At 40.1% G+C, this 23649-nt stretch overlaps 1 protein-coding gene across 1 annotated transcript in view; it reads left to right on the top strand.

Moving 5' to 3' along the window:
- Positions 1 to 23649, top strand: part of WWOX (WW domain containing oxidoreductase) — a 1232324-nt gene that overhangs the window by 62356 nt on the left and 1146319 nt on the right. Inside the window, exon 6 of the mRNA XM_089689818.1 lies at positions 9122 to 9228. Coding sequence (XP_089545944.1) covers positions 9122 to 9228 — 107 coding nt within the window. The remainder of the gene's footprint in view (positions 1 to 9121; positions 9229 to 23649) is intronic.

Genomic DNA, 23649 nt, shown 5'->3' with positions numbered 1-23649 from the left:
TCAATCGGATTTAAGTCTGGTGACTGCGATGGCCACTCCAAAATGTTCCAGCCTTTCCTCTGCAACCATGCTCTAGTGGACTTGGAGGTATGCTTGGGATCATTGTCCTGTTGAAAGGTCCAACGTCTCCCAAGCCTCAGGTGTGTGACGGACTGCATCACGTTTCCATCCAATATCTCCTGGTACTGAAGAGAATTCATGGTACCTTGCACACGCTGAAGCTTCCCTGTACCTGCAGAAGCAAAACAGCCCCAAAGCATGATTGACCCTCCACCATGCTTCACAGTAGGCAAGGTGTTCTTTTCATCATAGGCCTTGTTCTTCCTCCTCCAAACATAGCGTTGATCCATGGGCCCAAACAGTTCTAATTTTGTTTCATCAGTCCACAGAACACTATCCCACAACTTTTGTGGTTTGTCCACATGGCTTTTGGCATACTGCAGTCGACTCTTCTTATTCTTTGGAGACAGCAAGGGGGTACGCCTGGGAGTTCTGGCACGGAGGCCTTCATTACGCAGTGTGCGTCTTATTGTCTGGGCTGAAACTTCTGTACCCACATCTGACAAATCTTTTCTCAGTTCCTCAGCAGTCACACGGGGACTTCTCTCCACTCTACGCTTCAGGTAGCGCACAGCAGTCGAAGTCAGCATCTTCTTTCTGCCACGACCAGGTAGCGTTTCAACAGTGCCCTTTGCCTTGAATTTGCGAATGATGCTTCCTAAGGTGTCTCTTGGTATGTTTAACATCTTTGCAATCTTCTTATAGCCATTGCCCTTCCTGTGAAGAGAAATCACCTCTTCTCTTGTCTTCCTGGACCATTCTCTTGCCTTCACCATGTTTGTAACCACACCAGTAAATGTCTAGAAGGAGCTGAGTATCACAGTCATTTTAAAGCTGCCTAATTGGTGCTTATTATGCTTGATTGCTGCTCGGTGACATCCACAGGTGTTTTCAATACCTGATGGAAAGCACCTGTATGAACCTCTGTTCTTCAGAGTGGTAGTCTTTAAGGGGTTGAATAATTGTGGCAATGAAGAAACCACATAAGAACCATTTACTACTGTATTACATAAACAATTGATGTCATTTTAGTTGCATTTGGGTAGTTACAACGTCCTTGTAGGATTTGATTCTGAATACAATTCCAAATGTACACTATAGTCCCTAAACCCCTTTACAGCATTGGGGGTTGAATAATTTTGGACACAACTGTATTTTGTGGCATTGAATCAAAGACAAAAACTATTGCATAAATGGGTAAATTTTGTTTTTTTTTCAAGCTGATCATATGGTATATGGAACAATTGTTTGATTCTGAAATTATCCCTTGTTTATTTTTCCATTAACATTTTTGATGTTGGTTTAGGTGTGTTTATTGTATTTCAAATCTAAATGTTGCATAAAGTGGTACATAACGGTCCGGGGCAAAATACACAGAGCATAAACAAGGCATGCAGACCAATGATACAGTAAAAGTCAAACATTGATAAGAGTGATCAATATAATACATATATGTATGACCAATAATTGGCCTCTGGGCCCTAGCATAATGGCACTGATGTGCAAATAACAAAGAAAGAAAAGAGAAACTGAGTAAAATAATAAAGAGGAAAAAAAGTAAGTAAAGGGAGGGTGGTTCAGAAGGTGGGGGGAAGAGCACATTACGGAAGTCTAGATGGTGTCCCTTCAGCTTTAGTGAGGTAGATAGATTGATTGCTCACAGATCCAGGAGACCACGATCAATTTTGTGATCCATGGGTCCCAGATTTTATGAAAGGTACTCATGGTATCAGTAAGTTTAGCCATCAATTTATCATTTGCCAGCATCCAGTGTACCTTAGATTTTACAGCTTCCAAGGAAAGGGTGTTTGTCAGCCATGCTCTGGCTATATTTGTTTTAGTAGCTGTGAGTATATGGGTCATGAGTCTAAACTGGCAATTAGAGAGTTTGGTTTCAAATTGCCCAACACTAGAGCAGGGGCCATCAGAATGTCAACCTCAGAGAGTTGCACAACATATCATGGACCTGGCTCCATGTGGTTTAAACAACTGGACAGGTCCAAAATATGTGGATGTAAGTGCCAGGGTCCAAGCAACCTTGAAAACAGGCCCCTGCATTTCCTCAGATATTTTGTGCAATTTGAGTCAGAACCAGGTGCCAGTGGTACAAGTTATAACAATTTCGAGCACAATTGCATTCTGGGAATAGGATTTGGTAGTTTCCCAGGATTTGTTGTCATTGTTGGGTGTCAAGGGAGATACCAAAGTCTGATTCCCATTTCTGCATGTACAGTTGTGTTCAAAATAATAGCAGTGTGTTGAAAAAAGTGAATAAAGCTCAAAATCCTTCTAATAGCTTTTATTTCCATACACACAAATGCATTGGTAACACTACACATTCTATTCCAAATCAAAACATGAAGAAAAATATATCAAATTTGTGTTGTTCCTCTAAAAAAAATTAAAGAAAAGTGAATATTAGACTATTCAAAAAAATAGCAGTGTTTGTATTCTTCTTTACAAACTCAAACATTCACTATATAAACTGAAAAATGTTTGAAGATTTTGCTTTCCTTTGAATCACTTCATTAATATTTGGTTGTATAAGCACTGTTTCTGAGAACTGCTGTACATCTGTGTTGCATGGAGTCAACCAACTTCTGGCACCTGTGAACAGGTATTCCAGCCCAGGATGATTGGACTACATTCCACAGTTCTTCTCTATTTCTTGGTTTTGCCTCAGAAGCTGCATTTTTGATGTCACCCCACAAGTTTTCTATTGGATTAAGATTCGGGGATTGGGCTGGCCACTCCATAACGTCAATCTTGTTGGTCTGGAACCAAGATGTTGCACGTTTTCTGGTGTGTTTGGGGTCGTTGTCTTTTTGGAACACCCATTTCAAGGGCATTTCCTCTTCAGCATAAGGCAGCATGACCTCTTCAAGTATTCTGATGTATTCAAACTGATCCATGATCCCTGGTATGCGATAAATAGGCCCAACACCGTAGTATGAGAAACATCCCCATATCATGATGCTTGCGCAACCATGCTTCACTGTCTTCACAGTGTACTGTGGCTCGAATTCAGTGTTTGGGGGTCGCCTGGTCGAATGGTAGTTTTTCTCTTTTTTCCACGTCTTTCAGGTTTTGGTTGCCATTTTAAAGCATGTGCGGTCATTTTAGCTGAGCAGCCCTTCATTTTCTGCACTTCTTTATATGTTTTCCCCTCTCCAATCAACTTTTTAATCAAGGTACGCTGTTCTTCTGAACAATGTCTGGAACGACCCATTTTCCTCAGAATTTCAGAGAGAAATGCACTGTAACCAGCATGTACAATATTTGCTGCCTTCCTTCCTTAAATAAGGGCAATAATTGCCACCTGTTTTTCAAAGAATGAATGACCTCACTAATAGAACTCCACACTGCTATTATTTTGAACATGCCCCTTTCAATGAGTGGTTCAATTACACAGAATCAGCAGCATGCATGTCATGACTGTTGGGTCTGTTGGATTTCTATTACTCTACTACACCTGCTAGTAAATTATTTGCCATGTAGAAATATCATTTCTACCAAAAACAGTGATTGATCAGGTTAGTGATGTCTGACTGCTATTATTTTGAACACAACTGTAAGTATGATGGGGGTTGTGGAACCAGCGAGGAGCTGAGAATATAGAAAAGAGACCAGGCATGGGGAGTGTGGGTCATTGCGGCAAAGCCTTTAACAATTATTTTAGACAACCGATTAACCCTGTCCCACAATCTATAAATAAATGTCCTCCAACATGTTACCCAGTGATATGTTTAAAAATATCCCTCTTTGACAGCCAGCAGCAGACACTTTGTGTGACTGCTGACTCTCAATCTCACCAGTCACAAAAAGCTCAAATCTCCAGTGATGACTTGGAACCAGAGGATGTATATTTGAACCTACATTTAGTAGATTGTACAACTAGAATTTAAAGTGTGTGTCCATTTTTCAGTTATCCATTGATTTTAATAGCTCTGCCCTAAAAATTTTTAGCTTGTTTTCACAGCATGCAGTATATTCGCAGTACAGTGCACACCCTCGCTAATTCAGTGGGGCCGCATGTTAGGGGTGACATATCACCAAAGGAAAAGGTTAGGAACTTGGAAGAAGAGATGGAGAAGATGGCAGACAGTGTGATGAAGGACATTTCTAACCTTTCAGTGCTTTAGAAGGCAAACAAAAATGCAATTCTGTCATAGTGGCTATGTATCTTACCACTTTACGTGGTCTTCAGCTTAAAGTATCAGAAAAATCCCAGGATCCTAGTAGATCCTGCAACATTCCAGTTCCACTTTGGATATTCCAAGGCTGGGTCTGTAGTGCACTGATATGCTGATGTCAGCAGAGGCTTTAGTATGTACGTATGTGTACATAATTCAATTCTTAAGCACAACTTAAGACCTAAGATGACTTTTTTAGATTGGCTGTTTTCAAGTGAGCTTTTACATTTTGTGGCCACCCAGTTCTGCCTTCCCAATCCATATTTGGAGCAGGTTGAGAAGAATGAAAAGGTGTAGGACAAAAAAGATTTGGTGACTGTCATGGAAGAGAAATTCTAGGTACTTCTGAGTATGGGCTTCATAAGACTCACAATTAGCCACCATGAAATTCAACACCTTTTAGGTTTCCCTCTTTTCACTCCATGCAACTGAATAGGGAAACAAGGATGTGAAAATTGAGTATGTGCAGCTTTGAAAGAAGAGTGGCTAGACATACCAACCTTCAAATAGCCATTTTAAAAATAGGTGACTTTCCCAGTGTAACATTATTGCCATTGTGGTGAGCAATATGTGAATCTTGGTGTTTCTGTTTTTAGCCTTGATGAAGAAGACACACATTACAGAAAAGTGGTGGCCTTTGGAGGTAACATAGGAATTAAACATAATTCATCCTCAGCCTTTACTATAGACGTCTTCTGTCAGGAGGTAGGTGCTCTCACTCCACTACTAGTGGTACACTCCCTACTTTCTCTACAAATTAAATGGTTTCCTACATTAAGAACATTACTTGACTATTTTGCAAGTGATGTGAGCAGCGTATATAGTATATTATCAATAACTTTCCAAGTGTATATGTCATCTGCGCCCATTTTCTTGCTCTTTGTATTGCTATCTGGAAAGAATTTCAATGGTCACAGGTACCGGAAACAAGAAAAAATTGCCCAAAGATAGGCAGTAATATAAATCTTATGGAGGTTCTCACCCTTGACCACTCTGTATAAGCAGAAATCAATTTTTGCTGAAATAGGATTTCTCAAGGTTCACTGTAGAAGTTGTTCAAATCCTCTCAGCAGCTCAGCCCACCTTGCTTACCCCTCACAGAACACCTACTTTGTGTTCACATTGGAGATTAAGAGGCTGGAAGAATACTGTATCACTGCTGGGAGGGGTGGCAAGGTAAGATATGCTGCTTAGTGCAAAACATGAACTTCCTTAGGCCTAGTCTCACTGGCATTGAAAGCAGACGATTGAGGGTCATTTTTAACTCTCCTCAAACGCCTATGCAAATGATATTATGGACAGCACACAGTGCTTTTCATGTTTTCAGAACATGAAGCGTTGGCGTCGCTTCAAAATTTGAAGCCTCATGTCATGTTGCTCTGGCAGGTGTTTGCGGGGGGTTTGCTGGGTGTTTGCAGTGCGATTGTGGCGCGTTAATAACATTACAGTCTATTATAGGCATTTGTGGTGAGGTTTTAATGCTTGTAAGATGCTTATAAAAAATGCATAGGGCGTTTGGGGAGCATTTTTAACTCTTGTAAAAAGGCAGTCTAACACGCATACCAAAGCTCATTAACGCCTGTCTAATGCTATAGGAGCATTTGTTAAGCGTTATAAATGTAGTCAAGTGTGAACAAGACCTTACTGCAGCTGCCTTGAACTTTGAGGATGAATTGTTCCACAGTGCCTGCAGCTACTGACGTCAGGGGTGGCTTGTTTTAAAAGTTATCTAATGCTTGTAGACAATATAAAGCTATCTAAATATGCATAACCTGTCCACATGTTCACTTTATGATCATCATATTCATGTATTTATTTAAAAAAAACTTTGGAAATGTAAAATAGATCCCCTGGAAGGCATAGTAGTATGTGGAAACTGATGTTAGTAAAACATTTACTCCTGTCTGTTTATCACAGGACTACACAGGTTGAGGTCAAATGCTTGACATAAGTGCTGATTGTCTTTAGATGGACAACTTACTTATCACGCAAGGAAATACCGTCCTGCCAATATCGGCATTTGAAGCCAGTCCTCGCGCTACAGGGGCCCTCGAGCACTTTAATTAAGCCGATCTCTTTGTCACTTTTGTAAGAACGTCAAAGATTTTTGCTCTTCAATCCATAAAGTCTTTGACTAAGCAATTAACTTTTTATCCAACTTCTGAAATAACACGGTCATTTAAATCTGCAGCTGCCCACAAAATCGTTAGAAAGTAATACATTTTAGACTTTGTTTTGCTGATAGCAATCTGCCTTTTTTATTTTTATTATTATTATTGTTATATCTTTAAAGTGGCACTTTTTCTTTCCTAATGTCTGTTTTTTTGCCATGTCACGTTAACAATTTTGCTGCGTGAAAAAAAATAAAATCCCCTTTGTATTATTGCCGTAATTCCTAATCGCTTTAGTGGATTTCCATAGACTAACTGAAAATATTTGCTAAGTACATTAAATGGCGTAATTATACATTTTTGTCTTTCTCGACTTAATAGGGAACATATGGCTTCTTCATCAATCTTGCAAACCGCACTTAATTTTTGAATGCTTTGATTTGGAATAGTGTACAGTACACAACAATGGATGGGTCCCTCGAGGTTGCACGAGAAACAGCCAGAGTTTACTCAGTCATTTTAAACCAATCCAGTTAACCCAGTTAATTCAACAGTAAATTTTCTACATGTCTATGCCGTAGCAATCCAAGAGAGATCCAAGGGTGTACTGCTGTCTTTATACACCTGCCTCAGCACTGATTGTTTAACGTAAACCATTGTTGCAACTCAGCATTCCAGAAACTAGGCTTTGCAGAAAGTATTGTTTTGTGCTTTCTGAATGCCTTGCTTAGGTAATATCGGTCCAAGTGTATTTGTTTAAAGGGAAAGCATACTGTTTTTTAGTAAGCATATATGTTAAGTTATTATTGCAATGATGGGGCACTATTCTTCCCACTGACACAAATTATGTCATTTTTTGGGGGGCCTACTGCTTTTATATTCATGCTGCAAACTTAAATTCCATTATATTTTCACTTTGGAGAAACTGGCTTTTTTAATTCTTAGCTCTGTCTACATCTTATAAATTGTTTGTACCTTTTCGTATGTCTTGCCATAATTAATTTATACATATTTAATATATATATTTTTACATTTTATTATAACATTCTTTGTTACTATACTTATATTTTTCAAAATTTCCTGCACTATTTCTGTTTTTAAGTTTGCATTTTTGGTTTCTGATTTTTAGTTATATTTTTCTTTCTACAAATGAAAAATTTCAAAATATAATAATAGTTTAAGAGACAAACCCTTTTATATACCTAAAGTAGGGCTTGACAAATCCCAGGCTACCATGGCAGCTAGAAATTGCATCCTGGAGCCTGGGTTCACACACTGCCTACCAGTGTCTTCAATGCAAAATTGCATCCTATTGACTTCAATGCAAAATCGCGTCCCATTGACTTCAGTGCAAAATTGCGTCTGTACCTTTTTGTATGCCTTGCCATAATTAATTTATACATATTTAATATATATTTTTACATTATATTATAACATTCTTTATTACTATACTTACTGTGATTTTTCGAAATTTTCTGCACTATTTCTGTTTTTAAGTTGGCATTTTTTCTTTCTGATATTTAGTTTCTTTCTACAAATGAAAAATTTCAAAATATAATAATAGTTTAAGAGACAAACCCTTTTATATACCTAAAGCAGGGCTTGACAAATCCCAGGCACCAGGCTACCATGGCAGCTAGAAATTGTGTCCTGGAGCCTGGGTTCACACACTGCCTACCAGTGTCTTCAATGCAAAATTGTATCCTATTGATTTCAATGCAAAATCGCATCTGTACCTTTTTGTATGCCTTGCCATAATTAATTTATACATATTTAATATGTATTTTTACATTACATTATAACATTCTTTGTTACTTTACTTACTGTGATTTTTTTTAAATTTCCTGCACTATTTCTGTTTTTAAGTTTGCATTTTTGGTTTCTGATTTTTAGTTATTTTTTTCTTTCTACAAATGAAAAATTTCAAAATATAATAATAGTTTAAGAGACAAACCCTTTTATATACCTAAAGCAGAGCTTGACAAATCCCAGGCACCAGGCTACCATGGCAGCTAGAAATTGCGTCCTGGAGCCTGGGTTCACACACTGCCTACCAGTGTCTTCAATGCAAAATTCCATCCTATTGACTTCAATGCAAAATAGCATCCCATTGGCTTCAATGCAAAATTACGCCACATTGATTTCAATGCAAAAACACCTTACATTGACTTCAATGCAAAAACGCCTTCTATTGATTCAATTCAAAAACTCCTGCCAATAGCAATCCTATCCAGGACCCTTTTCATAATGGTACTCAAAACACAATGCCTGTGGATCGCATCTTTGTGAACCACCTCAATAGGAACACATAATATGTAGCCTGTCATGCGAATCTGGGAGTTTGAAATGTATCCAGAATCACATATGTGTGAACCAGGGTGACTTAATTCACACCTGGGCATTTCGGGATCACTTCGGTAGATTCGCTGTCATCATAAAACAAAGGTTCAGATGCCATTATTTTCAATGACACCTAAAATGTGGTGCGGTTTTGCCGTGATTGCCGTGCAACAAATCATATCATGTGAGGCTTGTTGCCCAAAAGTTGCCTAGTCCCGGGCGCTGACAACCGATGCTACGCAAAAAAAACCCATGGCTCCTGGATTCAAAACAAATTTGTCAAGCCCTGACCTAAAGTACTTATGTGCACTTCTTGCTGATTAAGCCTGGGTTTTTAAAGTAAAAAGTTTAGAATGAAAGAAACAAATTTTGGATTATTGTCCAATATTTATGGGCTGTTTTTTTTCCCCCAATCAGGATTTGAAACCGCTCGATCCTTGGCTCTCCATGGTGCACATGTTATCATGGCATGCAGAAACCTCCAAAAAGCCAATGAAGCCAAGAGGCAGATATTAGATGAATGGGTAAGTCAAAATATTCTTTTTTTTTTTTTTTCAAATCAAAAGAAATTGAATTATTATTTTGGCATTGTGACTGTAATTTGTATGAGTGCAAATTCCACCATAGCAACTGATGTGATCACTGTGGGTGCACAACTTACATCTTGTTTCTATTGTAGCTCACAGACTTTCTATCATTAAATTATATGCAACACTTACCGGGTAGAGTGCATTGCTTACGCTGTTGATTTATGCATATTTGAAACTCATATATAGGGTCTGCACACCATTGATTTCTTTATATTTGAACCTCATACACTTAAAAGGGACCTGAACCCAAAACCTCCATTAAAGCCCAACTCCAGACGAATAAAAAAATTATCTGTGCCCACATTGCAAGGGTTAAAAGCTTATTTTGTCTAGGGGAGAAAAGAGAAACAATTTAACTTACCTGATCCTCCACTTCCTCGGCATGCGGTGCTCCCCCATGATCCGCGGTGGACTGTCCCTCGGTGTCCTCATGTCCAGTGCATGGCTATGGACCCTACTCTGGCCTTGATGACATCAGGACCCTAGACCGGTTGAGTGTGGGGGATGCAAAAGCTGCAGGGACCAGTCTAGCAGCAGGCAGGAGTGACGAATCGGGTACGTATATCTCCTGTTATTGTTCCTCTAGACATAAACAAGCAATTAACCGTTGCAGTGCTGGCACGGCCCCACTGCAAAGGAAATTGTTTATTTGCCCGGAGTTGGTCTTTAAAGCAGCAGGTCACACTCTAATCTCAGATAAATTCTATCAGAGCTTCAGTATTAAAAGTGTGGGATCCAAAAAAAGAATAAACATACATACTGACCTAGATGCCGCAGCTATCCCCCACTGACTCTAAACTGTGTACTCAGTGATCAAAAACTGCTGATCACTCAGTTCTTGGGTCCGCTCTGAGAAGAGCAAGTTTTCTCTGCTATGCAGGGGGGCTAGGGAATTAATGTTTTTTTATAATTACCCCTGTCTGTATTGTGCTGGCAAATCTCATTATCGGTTGCAAGCAAGATTTGAATCCTGTCTGTCCTAACACTGGGCTAAGAAAGACGTATGGGTTTGCAAAAAACCCAAAACATTCATACTCACCTAGTTAAATGCAGCATCAATCCATGCTGCATCTGTACCCTGCCACTTCTAATACTGAGAGCTGAGCAATCAAAGACCACTGATCGCTCAGTTCTCAGTCTTCACTGAGCAGAGGGCCGGTGACTGTCAGTCACTACTCTGTGCTCCGCCACTTCAGTGCTCATTGGAGTGCCGGACTGTGGAGTGGGATCGGCTGGCTAAGGCTCTCAGTGGCCACTGAGAGACCGAGCCAGTTGCCAGTCATGCATCTAGGCAGATCCTGACATTATTGTTGAGATCCCTGCAGAGCCTGGACTGGCTCTATGATGTCAGCCAACAGTGGGCTTTGGCCTGCTGTCAGCTGAATCTGGGTTACAGGAGTGCAAAACTAAGTACACTCCTGTGATTAACAGAAGTAAGGCCATAAAAGCTTTGACCATACTTCTCCTTTAAGTGGGCTCAGACTGTATCTATAAGTACTTTTCCAATTCTTGTCATTTGCCACTTCCAAAGGAATCATTTTTCTTCTTTATTTTTTTGTCTTTGGAAAAACAATTTATTGTGTCCCCCAACCAACTGAGAAAAAACTCTTCACTGTATCTCTATAATGGCTTTGTTGTTGTTTATTGAGAGGGGCTAATTAACTTTGATTATTGTGGTAATATTATGGCACTTTGACAGTCCCTCAGATTTCCGAGACTGTGAAAATAAACAAATGAAATGCAGGTGCTGGAGCAGAAAGAATAAGTTATTACTGAACTTTGATTACTCGCGCTATATAGCCAGGAGAGAATTTGTTGATTAATTACAGGATGCCTGAAATTTACATTGCATTCTATACAAAGGAAAAAAAAAATAGAATTAACCTTCAGCCCATTTCTTATAAAGATAGATTCAATGTAGAAAATAACATTTCTTATTTTGACTGTAGCATCGCTTTAAAGGATGTTTTTAAGTTCAATTGCAATGGTACTGCACACCCCAGAGATGTACCTCTTCCTACTGCTGTTTCGTCATGCCACAGAGAAAAGACCTAAGTTTTCTTCTGCAGTTCTACCTGTTTGTACAATGAAAGCAACACTAAAAGATATCCTTATTCTCCAAAAAAAATAAAAAATCCATACACATCCACTACTTAACCTGCTGCCGACTGTGTAACATACAGTTGCAAGAAAAAGTATGCGAACCCCTTGGAATTACGTGGAGTTTTGCATGAATTGGGCATAACATGTGCTCTGAACGTCATCTAAGTCACAACAATAGAAGAACGCAGTCTGCTGAACATAATACTACACAAACATTAGATGTTGCCATGGTTTAATTGCACATAACATGTAAACATTCACAGTGCAGAGAGGAAAAAGTATGTGAACCTTTGGACTTAATAACCGGTTGACCCTCCTTTGACAGCAATAACCTCAACCAAACGTTTCCTGTAGTTGCAGATCTGACCTGCACAATGATTTGGAGTAATTTTGGACCACTCCTCTTCACAAAACTGTTTCAGTGTAGCAATATTCTTGGGCTGTCTGGTGTGAATCGCTCTCTTAAGGTCATGCCACAGCATTTCAATCGGGTTGAGGTCAGGACTCTGACTGGGCCACTCCAGAAGGCGTATTCTGTGCTGTTGCAGCCATTGTTTTGTTGAATTACTTGTATGCTTTGGGTCATTGTTGCATCACCCAAGATTGAGTTGTTTGGGAAGAACACACAACACTATGTGTGGAGAAAAAAAGGCACAGCACACCAACATCAAAACCTCATCCCCACTGTAAAACATGGCGGAGGGAGCATCATGGTTTGGGGCTGCTTTGCTGCCTCAGGGCCTGGACGGATTGTTGTCATTGATGGGAAAATGAATTCCAGAGTTTATCAAGACATTTTGCAGGAAAACGTACGACCATCTGTCTGCCAACTGAAGCTCCGCAGAGGATGGGTGATGCAACAATGACCCAAAGCATACAAGTAATTCAACAAAACATACTTTTTCTTGCAACTGTATACAGTCATGGCCAAAAATATTGGTACTCCTGCATTTCTATCAGAAAATGCACTACTTCTAGCAGAAAATTGTTGCAATTACAACTGTTTAGGCATTCCCATGTTTATTTATTTTGTTTGTATTGGTATGACACAAATAAAACTGGAGAAACAAAAATCTAAATCTGACACATTCCATGCAAAACCCCAAAAATGGACTGGAAAAAATTATTGGCACCCTCAATTCTATATATTTTGTAGCACACTTCTTGGAAAAAATAACTCAATCAATCACTTCTTTAACCATCCATGAGTTTCATACACCTCTCTACTGGAATTTTGGACCAACTGCTCCAGGTCTCTCCGATTGGAAAGATTCCTTTTCCCAACTGCTGGTTTTTGATCTCTCTACAGGTGCTCTATGGGATTGAGATCTGGACTCATTGCTGGCCAGTTCAGTTCTCTCCAGAAACCATTTCTGAGTGCTTTTTGACATGTGCTTTTGGTCATTGTCCTGCTGTAAGGCCCATGGCCTCTGACAGAGACCCAACTTTCTGACACTGGGCTCTACATTGCACCCCAGAGTTCTTTGGTAGTCTTCAGATTTCATAATGCCATGCACACTGTCAAGACATCCAGTTCCTGAAGCAGCAAAGCAACCCCAAAACATCAGTGAACCTCCACCATGTTTGACTGTTGGGACTATTCTTTTCTTTAACCTATTGGCTTTGACAGTACGCAAATATGCGGCCTCTCAGTGGCTGGGCCTTGACGCCGAGAGGCCGCATATTTGCGTACACCTACGCGCTCCTGGAACATTTGCCGGTGTCTCATGGAAAGGTCCCAATCTCTATTTGCGATTGGGACCTTTCCGATCATGTGGCCGCTGTGACAGCCAATCACTGCGGTCACATGGCCCTGAACCCCACCCTGCCTCCCGGTGTCACAAACCCCTTAAAGGGCTGGGAGGCGCCGGCACCAAGGGGTTAAAAGCCTCAATGTTTTTTCAAAAAACAGAATGATGGGCTTTACCAAAACGCTGTAATTTTGGTTTGTTTGTCCACCACACATTCTCCCAAAAGGATTTTGGCTTTCTCAGGTAAGTTTTGGCCAACTCCAATGTGGCTTTTTTATGTTTCCGTGTCAGGAGTGGGGTCCTCCTGGGTCTCCTACCACAGCATCCTTTTTCATTCAGATGGTGACATATAGTGCGAGCTGACACAGTTGTACCCTGTGCCTGAAGGTCAGCTTGAATTTGTTTGGATGTTGATTGAAGGTCTTTATCCACTATTCGAACAATCCTTCGTTGCAATCTTCGATCAATTTTTCTCTTTCGTCAACGTCCAGGGATATTGGATACAGTGCCATGGGCTGTAAACTTCTTGACAATGTTGCGCACAGTGGACACAGGAACATTAAGATATCTGGATGGCCTTGTAACCTTGAGATTGTCCATGCTTTTTTACAATTTTTGTTCTCAATTCCTCAGACCATTCTTTGATGGTCTTTCTCTTGTCCATGTGGCACACGGAGACACACAACAGAAAGGTTGAGTCAATTTCTTCACCATTTTAACTGGTTGCCGTAGTGATGCCTATATTGTCAGTACCTGTTCATTGATACAGGTGAGTTTAATTACAAATTACAGGAGCATCACAAACTAGGAATGCAGTTATTTTTTTTACAATTTTGGGAAGATGCCAGTAATTGTGTCCAGTCCATTTTTGGAGTTTTGGGTGGATTGTGTCAGATTTAGCTTTTTGCTTCTCCGCTTTTTTGTGTGATACCAATACAAACAAACAAAATAAACGAGAATGTGTAAACATTTGTAATTGCAACAATTTTCTTAGCGAAGTGATGCATCATCTGACAGAAATGCAGGGGTGCCAATATTTTTGGCCATGACTGTATATCAAGTCAAATTCAGGTATTTACACTAACTATAAATATATCTGAATAACTTGTATTGAGCACATACAGTAACTGCATTCATTGGTGATTTTTATACCTGCCTGTATATTCTTGCCATAGTCACACAAGCACACATACATATTACAGCCAATTCAGGCAAAAATGAATGTACACTAAAGCATCCGGTGGAATCCCAACAAGTACTAGGAGATCAGTGTTAACCCCTAACCTGTGGTCTTCTGCCTTCTGAGTTAAAATGGAAAAGCTCTTGAAATGATCCCATCTAATAATGGCATTTCTGGTATAGAGCTTTGTAAAAGAATAAAAACAAAGCCTAGCATAACCTCTCACTGTCATTGTTAGTACATTGTTATAATAAAGACTGACAGCTGTGATAAAATGTAGAAGGAATGAATAGCCAGGTATAGACTAGAGGTGAATAAAAGGGAGTGACAGTTACTAAATATACCAAGAGGTTGTTTTTACAGCAGCATGATTTTTGTGACATCGTATTCATTTCTAACTGTGCTTCTTTTATGGTTTCTGTTAAGTACATTCTTTTGAAAAATGTTACATTATTCTTTTAACCACCTCCCGTCCGGCCATTGTATATAAATGGCCGGACGGTGGCCGTGCAGGGTCGGGTGGCCGTTTATAAACGGCCACCCCGCACCCTGCTTGTGCGCGTTCCCTGGGAGCGCGCAGCACCACGGTCCGGTGCCTGCTGTGTCCTCTGGACACAGTGGAACACCGATCGTTGGACAGGACCTCTGTACGAGGTCCCGATCATGTGATCACTGATTGGCCAATCAGTGATCACATGCAGAGTAGTAAGCAATGATGTCACTTGTGACATCATTGCTTACTACGTGTGAAATCTGTGAATGATCACAGAGGTCACATGATACAAGGCTAGTCACAACAGCCTTGTACCATGTGACAAGCTGTGACCAATCACAGCTCAGTAGTTCTCAATGGCTGCAAGAATGCAGCTAGAGAGAAGGAGAAATGATTGCATTTACATCCTTTATGGGTGTAAAAGCAATCAGTGTAAAAAAAAACAAATCTTCATCGCCCCCCACAAGTAGTACAGTGTCACCATAGTCACACTGTACTGCTAGGGTGACAGCATGTAAAAAAAAAATATTATATATAAAAAATAATATAAAAAAAATTTAAAAAAATGTTTAAAAATGATAATTTTTGGTTATTAACTAATTTGGGTTATTTTTTTTGTTACTAAAAATATAACGGAATACATTTTGGGCAAGATTTATGATGAACTACTATTTATTTGCAAACTTTTATAAGAAAAACACTTTTTTTAAACATTTTTGGACTTTTTAATTTATATAGCAAAAAAAATAAAAATCCCAGTGGTGAATAAATACCACCAAAATAAAGCTTTATCTGTCTCAAAAAAAATTCTAAAAAATGCATATGGGTACAGTGTTGCATGACCGCGCAATTGTCATTCAAAGTGTGATAGCGCTGAATGCTGAAATTTGGCCTGGACTGGAAGGGGGTGAAAGTGTCCGGACTGGAAGTGGTTAAATGTGTTTTTAGATGCATATGTGAAAAAAATTAAAACTATACTTTAGGAAAAACAGATATTTTGCAAACAGCACAAGTTAATAAGTGACCGGTTATGCCGGTGCCATTTGCAAATTCAAAATCGCACCTGAAATCGCATCTAGTGAATGTGAATGTCAGTGTCTTAACCACTTCCAGTCCGGACACTTTTACCCCCTTCCTGTCCTGGCCAATTTTCAGCTTTCAGCGCCATAACACTTTGAATGACAATTGCACGGTCATGCAACACTGTACCCAAATAACTTTTTTAGCATTTTTTTTAAGACAGATAAAGCTTCATTTTGGTGGTATTTATTCACCACTGCGATTTTTTTTTTTTTTTTGCTATATAAATGAAAAAGTCCAAAAATTTTGAAAAAAGTGGTTTTCTTATAAAATTTTGCAAATAAATAATATTTCATCATAAAACTTGTCCAAAATTTATTCGGTTATCTTTTTAGTAAAAAAAAAAATAACCCAAATTAGTGTATAACCAAAAATTATCATTTAAAAAAATTTTTTTTACATTTTTATTTAATTTTTTTTATATTATTATTTATTTTTTTTGTTTTTTTTTTCTACATACTGTACTACTGGTGACACTGTACTACTTGTGGGGGGGGGGGGTGATGAAGATTTTTTTTTTTAACACTGATTGCTTTTACACCCATAAAGGCTGTAAAAGCAATAATTTCTCCTTCTCTCTGGCTGCATTCTTGAAGCCATTGAGAACTACTGTGTGAGCTGTGATTGGTCAGAGCTTGTCACATGGTACAAAGCTGTTGTGAATAGCCTTGTACCAGGTGACCTCTGTAATCATTCACAGATTTCACACGTAGTAAGCAATGATGTCACAAGCGACATCTTGCTTACTACTCTGCATGTGATCGGGACCTCGCACAGAGGTCCCATACGACGATCGGTGTTCCACTGTGTCCAGGGAGCTCGCACAGTCCATAATGGCGTGTGGACGACTGCCAACGTCTGGCCGTTTATATACAGCGACCGGACGGCAAGTGGTTAACATGTGCAGTTTGCTGCAGCACGATTTCTAAAGTAGTTCTTGCAATGCTTTTTCTGTAGTTTTGTTGTGAATTTCACATACATAGCATATAATAGAAATCGCACTGCAAATTGCAGGAAATCGTTGAAAATCTTCACAAGTAGCAATAAGGTCTTCTGAAATTGTGCTGAAATTGCACACATATCGTGCAATTTTAAATCGCAGTGGTGTGCACGGTGACTTATGCCCTGGTTACATTAAGCCCAACTTTGAAATCGTGCGACTTACAGTGAAGTCGAACGATGTCAAAGTCGGGTGAGATATCGATTTCAGGTGCGATTTGCAAGACATTTGATACAGATGTCTATGCAAATCGTACCAAAAGTAGTGCATGTACTACTCTGGAAATCGGTGCGGCTCTGACCAAGTCTGAACCGCACCGATATGACCGCTGTGATTGCGGACAATAGGGTGTGACTTGGCATGTGACTATGTTGGTGAAATTCTTAGCTGTCACAGGGCTAGGTATCCTCTTAAATTGGTTGTAAAGGCTTAAGGTTTTTTTACCTTCATGCATTCTATGCATGAAGGTAAAAAACCTTGAGTGTGCAGCAGCCCCCCAATACTTAACTAAAAAGCAGAAAAATCTGTAAGTAAAAGCAGCACATATTACACATTCTTTGGCACACAATTAATCCCTTGATTGCCCCGTGATGTTTACCCCTGCCCAACCAGTGTCTTTAATACAGTGTACAGTATTATATCTGATCACATTATTAGTGGCACTAGCAATCCCAGTGTCAGTTAGTGTCCCTCCCAGCAGGTGTTTGTTAGCCCCAGATTGCCCGCCACACTATCACCGTCCCACTATCAGTTGCTAATCACTGCCATTACTAGTATAGCATCTGTAGCTTTTAAGTTCCAGTATAAATATCATAGCTTGTAGGTGCTATAATTTTCATACAAACCAACTAATATACACTCTTTGGGATTTTGTTTGTTACCAAAAACATGGCACAGAATACATTTTGGCCTAAATGTAAGAAGAAATTAGATTTTTTAATTTTTATTGTATATGTTTTATAACAGAAAATAGAAAATAATGTTTTGGGTTTTTTTTTCAAAATTTTCAGTCTTTATAATAAAAAATAAAAAGCCCAGTGGTGTTAAGATACCACCAAAAGAAAGCTTTATCTGTGTGAAACAAATTATATATATTTAATTTGCATAGTGTTGCTTGACCAAGCAATTGCCAGTTAAAGTAACACAGTGCTGAATAGCAAGAAATGTCCTGGTCATAAAGGGGGTAAAACCTTAAATTAAGGGATGGGGAATGAGAATGTTCATGCAAAATCCGCTTTAATATATATTTATACAGGAGTATGTGTGTAAATGCAACTTTTTTTTTTTCGTCTCGCATTTTTTTCTGTTCAAGCTGCCACAGCTTGGCTGCCAATTTGAAAAGCCATCCTTCATCAAATATATTGAAGTAAAGGCTTTCTGTAATCATGAATGTATCCATACAGAAAGATTTATAACAAATAGCCAGGGGTGAAAATCTAAAGCCAGTCACGCAGTTTTGTTCCAGCAGACTATTTAATTGCCTGGTTTGATCCCAACACCAGCCTCTTCAATCCATATTGCATTCGGTAAAGACAATACAACAAAAATGTTTTTGTTTCAAGCAGTCATTGCTGTTGTATTGAAGTGATGACGAGGAAGCCGTCACGTCAGGATCCAAAGCTTTTGTCTCTTTCTCTATTGCTTCTTTTTTTTTATAAGAGATTGATCATGCATGATCAAGGTTTTTTTTTATCGTTTCCCAGTTTTGTTTGATATCTCATCCTCGAACAGAGGAAATTAGAAGTGTAAAACTGTGATTTGTTTTAATCAAAAAGATATTGTCTAACATAAATCTCATCTTGAGTAGTGGAAAAGCCCTCGAGCAGCCGAGACAGTTTAAAAAAAAAAATACAAATATCAATACTTGGTAAAGTAGAACTGATCGTTCCAATACAGAATTTAATTGACTTTAAGCCTAAATGGAAAAGAGGGTGGTTTTTGTGGAAACAGGATGTATTTTAAAGTGCAACATTTTCTGTTCTTTAAAGGCAATCAGGAGCAGTAAGCAAATATTTGGGATGAGTAGGGTTGTGGGAATGTATTTTTTGGGATGGGAAGTGTAGGGGTTCTACTTTTCCACTATGAAGTACTGGCTGTTCATCTTAGTCGAAAGGTGATACACTAGATGTAGACTTAATAGACTCTTTCCTGTATATCATAGCTGTATTAAAAGAAGGAGGACCTATCACCTGATACCAGATCACATCAAAGTGGAAATTCCTTCCTTTCTTCAGTACAAGAAATCACAGGGCTTCTCCTATGTTTTCTGTGATGCAAAATAGGTGAAAAATCAATCAGGGGTAGTTGAGTTTATTGTTATAGCTTTGAAGCAGATGGTCTTCAGAGATCTCGCCACCAGTAAGAAGTAAGTGGTTCAAGCCACCAGCATCCAGGGCTGGGACGAAGGGTGGGCAGAAGGGGCAAACTGCCCTGGGCACAGAGGAACAAGGAGGTAGAGAATGGACACAGGGGCAGGAAACCAATTCTGTAGCATGCAATAACAGTGAGGGAAGGGGTGCAGTTCCACAACTTTTCCCTGTGCGCTAGATTAACTTGTCCTGGTACAGCCAGCATCTACCTGGCACACCAGATGTCTGACTGTGTAAACATCTTAGAAGGGGTGTGCCCACCGTATGTTTGGGCAGGCCTAAAATCTAGGGAACCTGTCGGGGATCGCCGCAGCGCTGGGCTCGGCGCAGGCGCAGTGCACCGCCCTGTGCAGGGACGCGGGCAGTGGGACCTGGCCGACCGCGGCAATCGAGTTCGCGCATGCGCAGTAGAGATTGCGGGCGCGCGCGTGGCACCAATGACAGCACAGGGCGGGATATTTAAATGGCCCTGAGCTGTCATTCAGTGCCTTCTGGTCTTCCCTGTATTCCTGAACCTGCGAACCTGTGCCTTGTGAGTTATTGACCCGGATTGTACCTGACCTTGCTATATTCTCCTGTCCTGACCCTTGCTTTGCCTGACCTCTCTCCTTGATGCCCCCTATTGGATCTGACCTGCTGTTGCTGACCTGGCGTGTGACCCGACTATTCTCTGCCCGCTGCCTTGTACCGCACCGTCCTCTTAGTTACCGACCCGGCCTGCCTGACTTCACACTTGCTCAGCCATCCATCCATCCCTCTCAGTGGGATGGATATACCCAGTAGTTACGACCTGGTCTCAGGGCGCTCCAAGTCCATCCCCACCATCAGGGGCCCTGGTGAACACGTGCCCTGGGACCTAGACTCCGTGCTCTAGGGACGCCTACTCAGTGGAGCGCTGGTGGTACCGCCGGGCGGTCCCTTACAGAAACTAAGCTATTTTGTGACTTCCTGAACCTTAAAGAGACCCTGTCACCAACTTAAAATAATTGTAAAGGCAAAATAAAGTCTTTTAAATGATTACTAGTAGTTTTCCTTTCTATAAATTATGTTTTATTCTCTTGCAATGTGCCTTTGTACTTCATAGGGAATTCAAAAACATCAGAAAGAGTTGATTCCCTAGCACAGCCACACTTCATCCTCCCTCCTGCTACCTCTCCTCTTCTTGGAGTGTGTAGTTACTGTGCTTGCCCATCATCTCCACACCTCAGCTCTCCTTTCTGCATAACATTTTATGTAGCGGCCTGGGGGGGGGGGGGATGAGGAACAAAGGGGAATACTATACACTCAGTGACACTTGAGTAACAGCATTGAATTTGCTGGTGCTGCTGATGTCACATCCGAGATTGTGGCCCCTAGCAGCTGTTCCTGACCTTCTGAATTCTTATACAAGCGATGATTTACAGGTAAATAACATTCATAAAATGTTACATGTACATATAATTATAAAGAAAGATTTTTCTAAATAAATGGTCCACTGGCAGGGTCTCTTTTACATTTCAAGCTAAAAAATTTCCTTGCCGAAAAAGACTGGCTTCAAAATCTGATCTAAACTCGAAGTCATAGGAAGCATTTTTGTGTAAAGGATTTTATTGGATTTTGGTAAAAACGGGCAACAATATAAAGAAATTCATATAAAATGTAGACATATTGACAATAGTTATTAAAAATGAAGGGGTCTATTGTTTACATTTTTTTTGGGATGAATACCACAAGCATTCACCCAGCTATCGTGAATCCTGAAAATATTTCACTTAATATGTTGGTTTCCTATGATCGTCAGCTCCATCTAGTATATAGTTACATAGTTACATAGTCTGGCTGAAAAAAGACAAACATCCACCCAGTTCAACCATAGAAAAAAAATAAAAGTTATAATCCTATACCCACAGTTGATCCAGAGGAAGGCAAAAAAAACCCAGCAAATCATGATCCAATTTGCACCTGCTGGGAAACAAATTCCTTTCTGATCCCCCGAGAGGCAATCGGATTTTCCCTGGATCAACTTTACCTATAAATGTTAGTATCCAGTTATATTCTGTGTATCTAAGAAAGAATCCAGGCCTTTTTTAAAGCAATTCACTGAGCTGGCCAGAACCCACTCTTGAGGGAGTCTATTCCACATTTTCACAGCTCTCACTGTGAAGAAACCTTTCCGTGTTTGAAGATTAAATTAATTTTTCTCCAGATGTAAAGAGTGCCCCCTTGTCCTCTGTGATAACCTCGGGGCGAATAACTCTACACCGAGTTCACTATATGAACCACTGATGTATTTATACATGTTGATCATATCCCCCCGTAATCTCCTCTTCTCAAGAGAGAATAAATTTAGTTCCTCTAATCCTTCCTCATAGCTGAGCTCCTCCATGCTTCGTATCAGTTTAGTTGCCCTTCTCTGTACTTTTTCAAGTTCCCCAATGTTCTTTTTGTGAATTGGTGCCCAAAACTGAACTTCTTATTCCTGATGAGGTTTTACTAATGATTTGTACCGGGGTAATATGATATCTCTCTTTCTGGAGTCTATACCTCTTTTAATACAAGAGAGGATTTTGCTCGCTTTAGAAGCCGCAGCTTGGCATTGCATGCCATTATTAAGCTTGTGATCTACCAGAACCCACAGATCCTTCTCCACCATTGATTTCCCAGTTGTACTCCCCCTAGTATGTATGATGAATGCATATTCTTAGCCCCAAGGGCATAACCTTACATTTATCAACAATAAATCTCATTTGCCACATACAGTTGTGGCCAAAATTATTCAACCCCCACTGAAATTGAGTGTTTTGGCCAGTTTGACATTGCTTTTGATCATTCAGTCATCTTGCTTACATTTACATTAAAGAGGCACTTGTAGGTCAGACAAATATAACATAACAGTTATAATGAAATAACCACAAATGTCTTTTCTGTGCTCACAGCATTATCAGTTTTATTCAACCCCCAAGTGACATTCAATCTTAGTACTTAGTACAGCATCCTTTTACAGTTATAACAGCTTTTAAACGTGAAGCATAGCTTGACACAAGTGTCTTGCAGCGATCTACGGGTATCTTCGCCCATTCTTCATGGGCAAAGGCCTCCAGTTCAGTCACATTCTTAGGCTTGCGCACTGCAACTGCTTTCTTTAAGTCCCACCAGAGGTTCTCAATCGGATTTAAGTCTGGTGACTGCGATGGCCACTCCAAAATGTTCCAGCCTTTCCTCTGCAACCATGCTCTAGTGGACTTGGAGGTATGCTTGGGATCATTGTCCTGTTGAAAGGTCCAACGTCTCCCAAGCCTCAGGTGTGTGACGGACTGCATCACGTTTCCATCCAATATCTCCTGGTACTGAAGAGAATTCATGGTACCTTGCACACGCTGAAGCTTCCCTGTACCTGCAGAAGCAAAACAGCCCCAAAGCATGATTGACCCTCCACCATGCTTCACAGTAGGCAAGGTGTTCTTTTCATCATAGGCCTTGTTCTTCCTCCTCCAAACATAGCGTTGATCCATGGGCCCAAACAGTTCTAATTTTGTTTCATCAGTCCACAGAACACTATCCCACAACTTTTGTGGTTTGTCCACATGGCTTTTGGCATACTGCAGTCGACTCTTCTTATTCTTTGGAGACAGCAAGGGGGTACGCCTGGGAGTTCTGGCACGGAGGCCTTCATTACGCAGTGTGCGTCTTATTGTCTGGGCTGAAACTTCTGTACCCACATCTGACAAATCTTTTCTCAGTTCCTCAGCAGTCACACGGGGACTTCTCTCCACTCTACGCTTCAGGTAGCGCACAGCAGTCGAAGTCAGCATCTTCTTTCTGCCACGACCAGGTAGCGTTTCAACAGTGCCCTTTGCCTTGAATTTGCGAATGATGCTTCCTAAGGTGTCTCTTGGTATGTTTAACATCTTTGCAATCTTCTTATAGCCATTGCCCTTCCTGTGAAGAGAAATCACCTCTTCTCTTGTCTTCCTGGACCATTCTCTTGCCTTCACCATGTTTGTAACCACACCAGTAAATGTCTAGAAGGAGCTGAGTATCACAGTCATTTTAAAGCTGCCTAATTGGTGCTTATTATGCTTGATTGCTGCTCGGTGACATCCACAGGTGTTTTCAATACCTGATGGAAAGCACCTGTATGAACCTCTGTTCTTCAGAGTGGTAGTCTTTAAGGGGTTGAATAATTGTGGCAATGAAGAAACCACATAAGAACCATTTACTACTGTATTACATAAACAATTGATGTCATTTTAGTTGCATTTGGGTAGTTACAACGTCCTTGTAGGATTTGATTCTGAATACAATTCCAAATGTACACTATAGTCCCTAAACCCCTTTACAGCATTGGGGGTTGAATAATTTTGGCCACAACTGTAGTTGCCCAATTAAACAGTGCATTG

The sequence above is a fragment of the Staurois parvus genome, unplaced genomic scaffold (assembly GCF_062004578.1).
Source record: "Staurois parvus isolate SC_StPar_1 unplaced genomic scaffold, SC_StPar_1.0 ptg000498l, whole genome shotgun sequence".
Classification (NCBI taxonomy): domain Eukaryota; kingdom Metazoa; phylum Chordata; class Amphibia; order Anura; family Ranidae; genus Staurois; species Staurois parvus.
The sequence above is the reverse complement of the archived record's forward strand: the minus strand, read 5'-3'. Positions and strand labels throughout refer to the sequence as shown.